At 46.7% G+C, this 15,000-nt stretch overlaps 1 protein-coding gene across 20 annotated transcripts in view; it reads left to right on the plus strand.

The window, feature by feature from the left end:
• LOC113820443 (uncharacterized) overlaps positions 1–9,879 on the plus strand; it is a 101,123-nt gene extending 91,244 nt beyond the window's left edge. For 13 of the 20 annotated variants that reach the window (XM_070137734.1, XM_070137735.1, XM_070137733.1 and 10 more), the window contains 5 exons: positions 4,581–4,664; positions 5,464–5,674; positions 6,043–6,218; positions 6,978–7,196; positions 7,600–9,879. In XM_070137734.1, coding sequence (XP_069993835.1) covers positions 4,581–4,664; positions 5,464–5,674; positions 6,043–6,218; positions 6,978–7,196; positions 7,600–8,343 — 1,434 coding nt within the window. In that variant the 3' untranslated portion in view covers positions 8,344–9,879. Of the gene's footprint in view, positions 1–1,052; positions 3,793–4,580; positions 4,665–5,463; positions 5,675–6,042; positions 6,219–6,977; positions 7,197–7,599 lie in introns of those variants that run through there. The other 7 variants (XM_070137743.1, XM_070137739.1, XM_070137740.1 and 4 more) reach the window with 3 other exon arrangements.
• The last annotated feature ends 5,121 nt before the right edge of the window (positions 9,880–15,000 follow it).

Here is a 15,000-nt window from a genome sequence, read left to right on the forward strand (position 1 = left end):
GGGTCTAGGTGGAGGCCGCGGGCTATGACCCGGATGTACGTTATAACAAGTGTTCGGTAATGGAAGTTATTTTTAGCTGATCGGAGACTGGGTTTTATTATCATACGAACAATGTTTCTCTAGCAATACTCTATGACCCTGAGTGATAGCGCGGCCGATGTAGGATAATTTAAGGAGACCTTTCTTCAGGTTGATGCGTGACAGGTTGAATGTATGCAGGGTGGTATCTATCTCTCCCTGTCTCTGTCTGTCTGTCTGTCTCTCTCTCTCTCTCTCTTTCTTGTACATTCACACACATACACACACGCGTGCGTGCGCGCGAGCTTGCCATCGCATGTCAGTACTCATGACCATATTTATCCGAGGCTGAATACGCTGATCGCAGAAGGGGCATGCCTGCGAGAGCCAGGCCCTCTTCTTTTGCCTTCAGGCGGAATTCACCTCGGAACTGAAGATTTTTAAGTGCAAATTTGGAACACAATCGCCCAGGGAAGCCCTTCCCCGAGCGGCCCCGGCGTGGAGAGGCAGCCGACCAGGAAGTGGCAGGGAGGCGGTGCATCATTAGCGGAGTGAAAAGAAGACTTCTGGACGCTGAAGTGTCGAGGGGCCAGCGCGGAAGGGAAGCCCGCGCCGAGGAGACGGGCGCCCGGCCCCTTGACACTCGAGTGCGGTGCGCCTCGCTGCATTTTCCCCGCTGTGTTCCCTCGGGTCAGGGCGCCCCAGCCTGAAAGGGGAAGGCTGGAGGAGGGGAATGCGCGCATCGGCGAGCTGGAGGAGGAGGGCGAGGATCTGGAGGAAGGAAAACTATCCCTCACGCTGGGAGTTCTGAGTGGGCGGCCAGCTATGCGTTGCCGCGAGACAGGGCAGCGATGGCGAGGGCGACCTCTGCATACTTGCCCGCATACCAGCCTTATGAAGGCGGCGCGGGGCAGTGTGGTCATACCTGCGTCACCCTCGAGACTCGAGGCCAAGGGGAGTGAGGGGAGACAGGTGTTAGAGTGAGGAGGAGGAGGAGGAAGGGGGAGAAGAGGGGGCCCAGGTGGGAGTGTGCCAGGAGCAAGTGTGTGGGGAGCGAGCTCGTGCCAGGCGAGGCAGTGGCACGCTGGCACTTCTTCTAATAACACGCTGATGCTGCCGCCGCGATGTCCGTGTTGGTGCAGCCATCATCCCATTGTGCAGATCTTTGCTCCTCGCGTGCCGCGCCGTCGCTGCTCTAGTGCTGCGTGTGATCGTTTTCGCGTCTGGAGGAGCGCTGCGACGCCGAGTTTACGGCGCTCGCGGTCGCATTATTCATCAGTACAAAGGATTTCGCTGCGTCCCGCGGACTGCTCTTTTTGTGCTAGATAATCAGTGTTGAACGGGGTCTGAATGTGATGCAAATCGTGGGCGGAATGGGCGCAGTAGCGGCGGACGGCGATGAGTGACCACCTGTAGTAGTGGACAGTTGCCATGCATCACCTGTCACATATCAGCTGAACTAGGCGGACTTGTAACCATCGCAAGCTGTCGCGACGCTTAAAATAGAAATTGTCATTTGTTTTGGCTATTTGTAGTTTGTGCCAAGTGGAGGCGAATGCGTTGGCACCCACGTGCCTAATGTCCCCTGACTCTGCATGTCTGGACAAGGCACAATCTGTGTCATAGTAGTGAGTTCCCGTGTATGTGCCTGTGAGCGCAAATGCTTTTGCAGGACGTTTACTAGTACGTATTAACAATAGAAACCGCACGCGGGTTTTCGCGTCGACGGGAGCACTCGCAGGGGGTGTGTCAGTCCATCACGTGACTAGTGGGAGAGTGGCGCATCTGGGACAGGTACAGCCTGTGTTGTAACTTCGTCATGAACTGTGATGTTTTTCTACTTGTAGACTAGTGATTCCCATTTTGCGCCAGTGATGGAAGACACTTAACGAGGTGAACTGTCAGTGTCTCATGTTGTCCATCTTGTTCGTTTATCATTCTTTAGTAAGTAGCGCCCGTGGTCCCTCGCCCATCCTGCACGAACATTCCCAGCAGGTTCTCCTCCCCGAGAACATGAGGCCAGTTGACAGGGAGGATACAGCGCCCCCCGAGACCCAAGACGATGTCACGAGGGCATCAGTTAAGGAGGAAATGCCTTGCGAAGCAGAAGCGAGGCCGCAAACCCCGCCAACTCCTGTTGAGCAGTCACCCGAGGCCGAGGTGGGCGAGGCATCTGAGACCGAGGAAGACTTAAACGACGAGGCGGAAGGTGATGTCCCTCGAGCAGAAGAGACAGAGGAAGGAGGGGCGCCCCGGGGCTCAGCGGGGGAATGCAGGCTCGAGTCGGCGCGGGAGAGAGTGGAGTCAGACACCCCCGACGGCATGTATGATAAGCTAACCATCTGTGATGCTTGTGAGACGCGCCACCACCCATCTAGAGAGTGCACCTCTGCTGCTGATTGTGTCCACGCAAGTCGCAGTCACGTTGACTCCGGTACCCGGGAAACCCCCCTGGAACCCCCGGAGGAGCCAGAGATTTCCAGCAGGCTTTCGGCGCCTCGTGGGAGGTTGATGAGGCAGGGGCAGGGGCCGACCCCTGGACAGCAGTGGAGCGCCACGCTGAATCGCCCCTCGCGCAGGGGGCGGTGCGTCCCCACACCAGTGGATCCCCGCGGGGTTCGCTCGCAGACGGAACCCCCGGCGAACAAACCTCCGCCGGACCTGCTGCAGGTGTCGTGGGTCTGGGAAACCCGACAGCCTCCTCGCGTGGCTTCCGTGCGTCGTCGTCCGACGCGGAAGATCTCGTGCCGCCGGAAGATCAGGCCGAGACTCACCATTCGGAAAGCCACCTCCAGGAGGAGCAGCATTTCGCCACAGCACAGGGCGTCCCCCGCGAAAGATGAGGACGAGACCTGGGCGGAGTGCGAAGAGGAAGAGGGGGGTGAAGCGCCCGCCGAAGTCGCAGAACGTAGGTCGCCGATCGCGCCGGATGTTCTCCTGACGGGGACGCACGCTGCACCGGGGCTGATTTTAGCTTCCACCCCGCAGCCGAACCGGGATGGTATCGCGGAGGAGGCTGGCCCTCCCCCCGGCCCCCCGCCGGAGGTAGCGCTGAGGAACACCAGGAACCTAAACTACTTCCAGACTGCCAGTCGCGCTGTCAAGCAGCGGTGGCGCAACTCCGACATTGTGCTGCCTAAGCTCCTCAGAGAGTCGTGGGCTAACGAAAAACCCGAAAAAGGAAACAAGAAAAAGAAGAGAACGTTGTTTGAGAGAGCAAGAAATATTCCTGTGCATATACGAAAAATCTCTCACTTACTTGTGCAAAGTGTGAAGCCATCCGAAAACAGCGATCTCTATGGCAGTGAGAAAGAGAACGATATCATATACTTAGATCTGAGGAGGCAGCTCCGAGACAGCCTGCAGAGACAGCGGAGTGTGCGGCGGCGAAGCGTCCCGGCGGTCGTGGGCGTGAAGCGGCAGGGCTCCTTCTCTCCGAGGAACAGTCTTGGGAGGAACAAGGCCGTCACCTGGAACCAGAAGTACCAGGCTGTGATGGGCCTGAAGCGCGCGGGCGGCGGGCCGGGGCGGGGAGGCGCTGACTGTCCCGTCATCCAGGTGACCAAGGCCGCCGAGGGCGCGGCCACGCCCGCCTCCGAGGGCGAGGGGGAGGGGGATTGGCGCTCCCTCTGCAGTACCCCCACCGCCTCCCCACACCACGCGCTCCTAGGGCTCGACCTCCCTCAGAAGAAACCGAACGTGCTAAAGAAACTGTGGGGGCGCCTGCGCCACTCCGTGCCTCGTTCGCTCTCGCCGTCCAGGTCGCGATGCTCTGTGAGTCTTTTCTCCTCCCGATATAATGTCCTCAAATGTACCTTTGCATCACTCGACTCGGTGCGAAGTGGAAGACTGACATGAATGGCCTTGACGTTGCAATTGTATCGTCCAGCCCAGGGAATACCACACCCTCCCACCGCCAATAGAACACTGCATAGCCAACTCCTTAACGCACACTAACATTTTCCTTACAAACACTACAATAAACATACTAAAGTTGACATTAGTCTCGTCCGCACATCACAGAAACCAGTCACGTGACCAGCCAGCATCAGACCGGCACCCAAACGGGTTGTGGCTACTCTCCTTGAATGCCGATATTAACGACGGCTGCTTGCCTGTCTGTCACAACTTTCCCTTTGAAAATCTCACTGCCCTGACCGCGCTCACTCCTTCCCTACACTCGATCTGGTTTGGACGCAAGTGAAAGCTGTGTGTGAATCGTGAAGTTATTGTTATTATTGCCATTATATTTATTTATTTTTACGGACAAAAAATATTTTTGTATCTTCTGTCTCCCTCTTTGTTTGTAGCCCTTTCCCTCATCCTGTATCATCCTCTTTATTTTCCTTATACTTTCTATTTCACTATTCTAAGCTCGCCCCTCCCTCCCCCCCTCTCTCTCTATCTGTGTGTGTGTGCGTGTGCGTGCGCGTGCGTGTGCGTGTGCGTGTGCGCGCGCGTGTGTGTGTGAATACGATACGCACTACTTGTGTCTGGGCCAGTTGTCTAGTAGCTGCAAGCGTCGGGCTGAATACAATAAACATCTCTTCTTTTTCTTGCAGAGTCGGAGCAGCATGAGCGGAGGCAGTGAGGACGGCCACTCCCCATCTCACTCGTCCGACTACGAGGATCAGGATGAGGTTGAGGTAAGCGCACGTTGTTCCTAGTCGCCCTCGTGGCCCAGTCGCTCGTGTCCCCGGGGCCGCCGCAATAGTAGCGTCGTTGTTAGCCGTCTACAGGGAGCAAACCTTTCACAGTCTTCTAAGAGACGATCTTGTTTTTCTTTCTTTCGGGTCCTTGTAAATAGCTGCCATCCACTTATATGTTAACTCTTTATACCGAGGTAATACGCCCACGGCATTCTAAGTTGAATTTACGTACAAATAGTTCAAATTTTCAGTCAAGTGTTTTGTAACTGATCTTCTTGTCTCGTAAATAAATAAACAGATAAGTAAATGAATAGACAAATCATGATATGTTAATAGATAAATAGATTATAAAACAAACTAAGTAAATGATTAATAAGTGAATCAATAAGTAGATAGATAAAGAAATAAATGAATAGGAAAAATAAAAAATATATAAACACTCGCACGAACACTTAAACACGCATGTACGTAACGTGTGTGAGAGAAGTAATAAAAAGAGTGAAAAAGCGGTTCTGGGCTTTAAGCATGATGCTTGTGTCCGTTGCTTCGAGCGGGCCTAATATTTATAGCTTATACAGTATGTTACTGGTTTACTGGTTTCTTAATTCTTCTGCTGATGTGTTTTTTGATGTTTGGGAATCGGGTACAATGATACTATTTTTAGAAATTCTCAATTGCTGATCTTTAATTGATGAGACAAAGAGTCAAACTAATTGAGTTGATGCGTTAATGTTTGAATGCTTGACTGGTTGTCTTTGATCGAGAGCGAAGGAGTTAACGCGAGATCTTTCCACAGCGCTCGGGCTCGGCCTCGCTGGTGGGGCGGATGCGCGGGCTGAGGCGAGACATGCAGAAGAAGATCTCCCGCCTCAAGAGCCCCCGCGGCAGCACCTCCAGCTCCCCCGGGCCCGCGGGCGTCTCGGCCGACAAGGCGGGGGCGACGCTGACCGCGCCCTTGCAGCCCTCGGCGTCGTCGTACGAGAGCATACCTTCGTCAGCGCCTTTGGGTGAGTCTCCGCCTTTCGTGCGTTACGCTTAAAATCCCGAGCCGAGACGTTTGATTAGAGAAGCGGGTGAAAGTGCTGCAATGTGTTTCTTCAGATGGAGTTTTGCCTTTTTAGACAATAGAAATTTGTGCCGAGTTATTTTCTTTAGACAAGAGAGATGTGTATTGTTATAATATTGTTGACTTCATGTTTCTTGAACTACCTAATTGTTTTACAGACGCGTGAATATGGTTTACTTTAAAAGTTGCAATTACTATTTTTTAATGATACGGTGATATTGACAAACTTGCAGAAACCATAAGCCAAAACATAACATGAAAACCACCTCTTTGTCACTGTCTATAAGCGTGCCCAATTCTAAATTCTAGGAAAGGTTTATCAAATGACCTTTGCCTCTCCAGCAGCCGCAACAGCATCAGGCAGCAACCGGTCATCTCTCTCCGGGGAGGAAGCGGAGCCCTACACCGGCCCCTTCATAGGACGAGCGCGCGCCCTGGTCGACTGCCAGCCCTCGCCCTACGACAGGGACGCGCTCAAGTTTAAGGTGAGAGGGAGAGGGGGTGAGGAGGGGGAGGAGGGGGAGTGGGAGGGAAGAGGCAAGATGGAAGGCAGAAGGTTGAGGAGGGGGAAGGGGGAGGAAAGAGGTGAGAGGAAGGGAAGGGGAAGGAGGGAGGAATTAGGAAAGAGGAAGAGGGAGAAGGGATGATAAGAAAGAAGGGAGAAGAGGGGAAGGAGGAGAAAAAAAGGGAGAAGAGAATGAGGAGGATGGCGGAGAGAAAAGAGAGGAGGAAGGAGAGAAAAGAGAGGAGGGAGAAGAGACAGAAGAGGATAAAAGTATGATTATGAGGAGTCCAAATGTAATGGTGCAATGTGAGCATTTAAATGTGTAAGTGAGAGATAGTTTGAGAGTAAGTCTAAAAGTGTGTGTGCATGTTGCACGTTTGTTCAATTATAATCAAGTGAAATGAATGAGGATGAGACAGGGCCAAGAGATAGGGGTGAGTAAGAAAAGAAATAAATGAGTGTGATTAAGAAGGGGATGAATTGTTAGCAAAGAAGGGAGAAAAAATTAAAGGGGAAAGGAAAAAAGAGGAGAAAAGGAGAAAAAAGAAATATAAATAATGTAAAGACTTTTTTTAAAAATGCATAAACACTTATTCATTGAAATAAAAAAGGAGTTTGAGACTGACATGGAGTTGAGAGAATAAAAATAAGAATAGAAATGAAATGGAGAAGAGAAAACATTTACATTCCACCTTGCATTTTGTGCACATCTTATTCACCTGCGTTAATTCCTTTGCAGAAAGATGATATAATAGACATCATAGCCAAAAACCCCTCAGGCCTTTGGAAGGGCTGTGTGGATGGCCGGGTTGGTCATTTCAAGTTCATCCTGGTAGAGGAGGAGGTGGAGCGCCCTGCCCGCCGCCATCGGCCGTGGCGGGGGACCACTCCGCGCAGAGGCCGGGCCAGAACGTTAGAGGAGTTGCTGACACGGCTCAATCTGGGGCATCTTATACAGGTATTTGAACAGCAAGGATAAGAATTTTTTTGTAATACTGGGTATACAGTTTTATAAACTATTTCCATTCCTATGTGAATTCTGTAAATAAAAAAAAAAATTGTATAGGCATTTGCTGTGTTTACTTTTTACCTGTAGTGATTGTATGGGAATAAAATAAATTTTATGTCATGAATTATTATTATTATTTTTATAGAAAATAATCATGCTTGTAGAGTTTTATTATGACTGAGAATATTAGTTAAAGTTGCAAAAGAATCATAATGATTTTTGATACTTTAGTGTATAGTGGACTTTAGTATTTTTGATGATTTATAATCTACAGAGTCCTATCCTAGATGTTAGCTTTCTTATTACTTTATCTGATTGTTTCGGCATGATTTTAATATGGTTCCTTTTACAGGTATTTGTTCTAAATGGTTACGAAGATTTGGAACAGTTTAGAGATGTGGAGAAAGCAGATCTTGATTGCCTTGGCATTACTGATCCTGAAACTTGTGCCAAACTGCTTACTGCTGTGGCACTGCTTCATGATGCAGACTCCGAACCGGAACCTGATCTGCCAGAGATGTTAGAAACCACTGATGCCGCTCTACGCCGCGGTGACCATGGAAGAGATTCGGGTTGCTATACAGACCATCGCAGTGCACATTCTGCTGTACTAGATGAAAACAATCTCGATACTCGACAGTCCACACCCTCAACCGACACCTCATCTGGTTACCATAGTCGAGGCCCATATAACATTCCTTTAGGGGAGGCGACTCTCACTTCACGGGAGGAAGCTCTCAGCTCAGCGCTTGATTCACCCCCATCAGAGTCCACCACTTCGGGTGCAACGAGTAGCCAGCCATTAACTCAATCTGAACCTCACTCCTATCGGGCCCATCTCGCTACCGTCCTTCCTGCCAGTCCTCGTGCAAAGGTCCGTCATGGTCAACAAGAGGATCAGAAGCAAAGACCTGACCCTCAAGTTGATTACGAGGCCAAGTATAATTCTGCACGCAATGTCTTTGAAAAGGAGGTAGTAAGGCGTGAGGTCCCTTACACAGTTCGTTCTCCAAAGCGCAGTGCAGGGACCTCTCAGTCACCACCATCGGATTCAGAGGAAGGAACAGCAGCTGCTCCAGAGGAACCTTCGCCATAAGGATCCACCAACAATATAGCCATATATAGCCCAGTATTTCCCTCCCTTCTAGTTAGAATTTAAAATCTTTTGATCTTAAAAAAAATTCTGATTTATAATTGTTCCAGTGGTATTTATCTTACTCTGAATTTGACTCTAACCTGCATTCTGAAATTCTTGCAATGAAAATGATTATTGATAGAGTAATGATTATCCTCTCCAAGTTTGTTCTTTTCTTGAAAGTCACATCTAGGGACTTTGTACACATAATTGTGAACACACTAATGCAGGGAGATATGAGTCTTATGAAATTCAGTGATTTTCAAACGACAGAACTGTGTAACTAGTATATACCCTCTTTATATTAGTGAATCATGTGATGTGGACCCTATCTGAAGTCATGCAAGATATTTCTGTGTAGCTTGTACTGTCAGGTAGTTAGGAAAAAAAGCTAAGTACTTATCCTATTCAGAAGTTTCCCATGTAATGATTGGTGCAGTGCAGTTCCTGTTATTAGTCTCAAGGGTTTTAGATGTTCCTGCTATAGAGGAAGTGGCTGGGAAGTGTTGTGCAGCCAACTTGTATAGCCCGTCTTTCATTTTAAATCTTAACACAGAATTATATCAGCTACTACCATATCATTTTATATATATAAGGAAAGTTATTATAACTAAGATATCTGAACATTTATTGTAAGAATCAAGCAATCACTATGAGGAAGAATAAAGGCCAAAAACCTTCATGGTGATGATAAAAAAAAAAAAGTTATTTTATGTACCATTTGCCACAAGAATTGTGGACTAGAAGTCTGAAGAGGACTAGTTTCATAATATATAATTTAGAAGTTCTTTATTTATCGTAATTTTAAATTTGTCAGTATTTTAAAACCTTTTTTGCATTTATGTAGGTATGAGGAATGATTGTGTTGTTGTAATTTTCAACATGATATATATTTTTTATATGTTGCTATCATCAGCTACATAATGTTGAGAATCATCAGTTCCTGGAAACATTATCTTCATAAGAATCTGGTGATTGACTGGAGGCCTCAGTACCCAAAAAACAGGATCACTTACAGTGTCATGCAGAGGCAATGCTTAAGTAATAAAATGGACAACAGCTTATGTGAGCCATAGAGTTTACACATTCAGGTATACAGTGTAGCAAGTTTTATGGTACATACATGCAACAGTTGTGTCAAAGAAATCTTCCAGTATATACCTTGTGATGTTAGAGTATTGTAATATGATTACAGACACTGTTTTCTGTCTTTATTCACAAAGAATTAGTTCCCTATAGTTGTTTACCAAATGCACATCATTATGTTAAATTTCCCTGTATTTATTTTTTCAGTCTTATCAAAAGTATTCATATAATTTTAGATTCAAATTGCTTTTACTTTTAAATGATGCGCTTCCTAAAATGGTCACATGACAACATCTTTGCAGTCATATATTTCTTAAACTAATGGATTTTACTCTTCCAACTTTTGTATTGTACAGACTTGTGCGTCATCACTATTTGTAAATAGTCTTATATTAAAACAATAGATCAAAAGAGTTTCTCTTTCTTTTTACATTCTTTTATTGGTAGGTTGTGTTTACTTTTTCACTTTACATTTATGTAAGGTTTATATATCTAAATTTATTTGTGTATATACTTGCACATTTTTTTCTATACATATTTGTGTACTTATTATTCTATTAGTTGTTTTGTAATAAAAAATTAATTGCTCCAAGTCAGAAGAAAACATTATTGAAAATCAGAAAGGAAAGAAAATAATCAGAGGAAAAACACTGCATAAATGAAAAATACTGAATATATGCATGTGCATGATCTTTGGATTGTGGTTAATGCAGTCAATTAGAAATTGGACTGATCAGAATGCATAAAACATTAAATAATTATGTAGAAAAGCATGATTTAAAATTTTAGTTCACAAAAGGAAAGATTATGAATTTAAATAGCACAAAAAGGCCTTAAAGCAGTGAGAAAACATGTACCACGGGAAAACAATTAAAGGAACAATAGACGTTTCTAATGATAATTTTGCCAGTAAATTCAGGGGATCACCCTAACCTTGGACCTCAGCCCATGCCTCAACTAATTTTGCATGCCATCTTTTCTTCTCTCCCTTTCCTTTTCCTTATCTTCTTCATCCCCTTCTTCTGTCCACATCCTAAGGTGTGAGAGCCATGCTGAAAGGATGAAAGACTGGCTTTGTGTTAGTCCTGAACAGCTTTTGTACTCCGTTTGCTCTTCCCTATTTACCTTTTCATTACCATACTAAACTACAACGTTTTACAACCTTTGACATCTGACTTGTTTTGTCGTAATTGTTAACAAATTTTTAGCCTTTTCCCCACAATACTTTATCATTGTGCTGTATGACCTTTGATGTCTGGCACATTTATTTGTTTTCACCATTATCCATTCTGGGAATCCATAAACATTGCCTTATAAACCAAAAAACATACCCGAGGGCTTAGCCCCCAAGCCTTACCCATCGCTATATTTTGGATATGTCACTAATGACAGATGTTAATTTTCAATAAATAAATAATGTCCCTTGGTTGTCCAGCCATTGGTTATCCGGTCCATGATCTGGCAATACATGGATAAACACTGTAAGTGCTGTTTTATGCACCTAGGGTATTTGTGGCACTTTAAGGTGAAACAGCTGCATCATATTCACTTCACTATTTATTGTGATTCTGTCAAACCTGTAATCAATACAATAGCAATCATAGTCATTGTCACAATGCATGTTTGACTTACTTACAATCTTAGATCAATGCTTTATAACTAGAAAGAATACATTTTACACTAAGCTTGTAATTGTCACCTAATGCTTAAAGTATACTACAACATCTGGGTACATATCTACATCTATACACGAGTGCACATAATACATACTCATAGCTAGAACAGTCAAGGCTTCTTATTAGAAGTCCTCAGATCAGTCCTTTTTATTTGTTGTCTGGTCAGCATTAACTCTGGAACTGACCCATACACCAGTAATGGCCCCTGTCTGTGAGGTGCACTTCCTTCTGTATGTACATCAACAGAAGGGACAAGGCAACTTATATATATATCTCAACACACAAGAGCAGACCAATGGTGTTACCAGATCCCAATCCTTTTAACCCTTATACACTTGGTTTTGGCACTCTGGAAAAGGTATATATGATATATGCAGAGGTGGGGCTTCCATGGTGGCACTTACAAGTTTGAGTATAAGGTAGCAACTCTCAGATACAAAAATGGTCTCACTCTGCGTGAAGCCAGACAGGAAGCATGCCGACTAGGTTTCTCTCATACTCCCTACACTAGTAATGTTGCTCGCTCTGCCCCTACCCCTCCAACCCAGGATATTCCTACAGCCTCCCCTGTACCTACTTTCTTTCCCACTTCCACTTCTATCTCCTACCTTCCCCAGTCAAACTCTTTTGCGACTCTAAATCCAGACACTCCAATCTCAAATACAACCCCAACACCATCCCCTCTCCCTCCCCGCACTATCAGCCCTTCTTCTCTTACCACACTCTCACCTCCACCTACCTGTACCTTTGCTCCTCAGACACCAGTCTTCTACTCCCCTCCTAATAAGAAAAACATTGTCTCACAAGACTCTAACCAACTCCACTGGAGAAACTATGAAAGATATTCAAAGCTATATGCTTGAGACATATTTCCACAACTCCACACTCGAAGAGATTGCTGATATCCATCCCCCTCCTACTCATATTCCCCCTACACTTCTTCCTCTTACTCCCTCCCAGCACAACCTATCCCCCTCAACTCTGTCTAATATCGATATCCATCCTCCTCCTATTCATATTCTCCCTACACCTCTTCCTCCTACTCCCTCCCAACACAACCTATCACCCCCCCAATCCCTTGCCCGTTGTTGTCGTGGGGGGGGGGGGGCTTAGGAGACGGAGGCAGACCCAATGCAGGGATCTCCCCTGTCTAGGGCCTCAGCCCTCGACTCAACTAATTTTGCATGGTCTTTTTCCCCTCCAGCTGTTTGTTTCCGTCCCTTTTCCAATCCCTTCTACTATCTACTTCATAAGGTATAAGAGCCGCGCTGAAAGGATGAAAGGCTGACTTTGTGCCAGTCCTGAACGGCCTGCAGGAACTATGGGCACGGTACTCCCGATTTAGTTATCTAGCCCTTACCCCCGTACAGTGCACTGGGGGGGTGGACTGTTTATTTCCCTTTACATAATCAAGGCTTCCCATGGCCAGTAATGAAGATGCAATACCCCTATTAGGGGCAATGAGGCTTGCCCCTTCATCAAATAGCCTCACCGGCTCCCCGACCCCAGGCTCTCCTTTGACCACGACTCCACTGAAACTACTACTCCACTGAACACTGAAACTACTACCCACTCCTCAATGCCTACTAGTGCATTACCCACCCAAGCAGAGACTCAATCTCCAGAAGACATTCCTACCCTCCCAACTTCCTCAAATTCATCAACTCTACCCCTACAACCTTCTTCATCAAACACCCCAACCTCCCTTATTACTACCTTACAGCCTTATTCTCCATCTCTCCGTAATACTACCCCCCTCAACAACACTCCCGCTTCCACACGCCCCCGTCCTTCTACCACCACCAACCCTACAAATATCTTAACTACTCTATTTAGCCCAGCTAAATGGGACCGATTTTTCGTGATCCCCCCTACAGCTCCTTACTCAGGCAACACTCTTCTCTTTCAACAATGTCTCCAAAAACATGTAGGCAGAGTCCCTTTCCGTACCCGACGCGATCGCTCCCGTCTCGTAACAGTCAGATCTGAAGCTGAAGCTATAGCATTATCAAAACTAACTGATCTCTCTGGCAACCCCATCCCTGCAGAACCTCATCCAACTCTTAATACTTGTACCGGAACTGTCTCTATCTCCCCAGCAAACTGCCCAGTCGATACCAAAGATTGGTCAGATTGTGGAGAAGACTTACTCGGCTGCCTCAAAGACCAGGACGTGATATCAGTACATTGCTACTCCATTCCTCCTAGAGGTCATCGAAAGAAACCCACCAACATTGCCAAAATTATTTTCAGTACACATGACCTTCCCATTCGTATCTACATTGGTGGACAATCCCTCCCTGTTCAACCATACCAACCTCCTCCCCGTCAATGTCAAAATTGTTAGCGATTTGGCCATCTTTTCAACAACTACAGCTCCACAGACCGATGCCTCCTCTGTGCCCAACCCGGTCAAAACAGATCAAACTGCCCAGCATAAACACGCACATGTGCTAACTGCGGCGGCCCCCATAATGTATTTTATAGAGGCTGTCCCAATTATATGTTCGAGTCTGAGGTAGCAACTCTCAGATAGAAAAATGGTCTCACTCTACATGAAGTCAGACAGGAAGCACGCCGACGAGGATTATTCTCTTATACTCACTACTCCAGTAATGTCGCTTCCTCTGCCCATCCCCCTCCACCTCAAGATGTTCCTACACCCTCCCCTATACCTACTTACTTCCCCACTTCCACTCCTACCTTCAACCTCCCCCAGTCAAATTCTTTTTACTCTAAATCCAGACACCCCAATCTCAACCACAGCTCCAATCTCAAGTACAGCCCCAACACCACCCCCTCTCCCTCCCCGCACTACCCGCAGTAGACAGACGAAACGTTCCCCTCTTCTTCCCCTACCGCACACTCACCTCCACCTACCTTTACCTTTACTCCTCAGACACCAGTCTCCTCTTCCCCCCTCATAAGAAAACCTTTGTCTCACAAAACTCTCCAAGAAACTCCACTGCAGAAACTATGGAAGACATTTTGAGCTATATGCTCGAGACACAAAATTCCATAACTCATGATCCCTCCACATTTGAAATGATTGCCCTCCTACTCATATTCCCCCTACACCCCTTCCTCCTACTCCCTCTCAATAAAACCTAACCCCCTCAATTCCGTCCACCACCGATATCCATCCTCCCGATACCTATCCTCCTGAAATCCATCCCCCTCTTACTCATAGCACCCCTACACCCTTTCCACCTAATCCCTCCTAAGACAACACATCCCCTTCAACTCCAACTACCCATCCTTCCGATATCCATTCTTCTACCACTAATATTCCCTCCTCCTGTCCACTTTCCCGTCTACTTTTGTAGTACTACCTTGTTCAACAACACTCCATCTTCCTCACGTCCTTGTCCCTCAACTACAATCACCTTTACAAATCTTTAAAATAATATTTTCAGTTTAACTGTGGGATTGCTTTTTTGATTCCCCTAGAGCCCCTTATTCTGACAATACTCTCCTATTTCAACGTTTCCAAAAACAAAAAGGCAAAGTTTACTTGCGCAGCCGTTTCGGAACGACCGTTCACGTCTTATCGCAGTTACGTCTGTGATCGGTTTCCATCTCCCAACTGATTGTCCTGTCTATGTCAAGGATTGGCCAGATTATGAAAACGACCTACTTGTCAACCTCACTATGATGCAATGTCAGTGCAATGCTACGCAATTCTCCCAGAGGCCGACGAAAGTCATACACCAACATTGCCAAGATTACTTTCCGTAAACATGACCTCCCTAATGAAGTTTATCTTGGTAGAGAGTCCTGCCCTGTCGGACCATACCGATCCCTACCCAATAAGGTCAGAAGTGTCGGCGGCTCTGCCAAGCACAGGCTCCACAGC

This window comes from Penaeus vannamei, chromosome 23 (genome assembly GCF_042767895.1).
Source record: "Penaeus vannamei isolate JL-2024 chromosome 23, ASM4276789v1, whole genome shotgun sequence".
Classification (NCBI taxonomy): domain Eukaryota; kingdom Metazoa; phylum Arthropoda; class Malacostraca; order Decapoda; family Penaeidae; genus Penaeus; species Penaeus vannamei.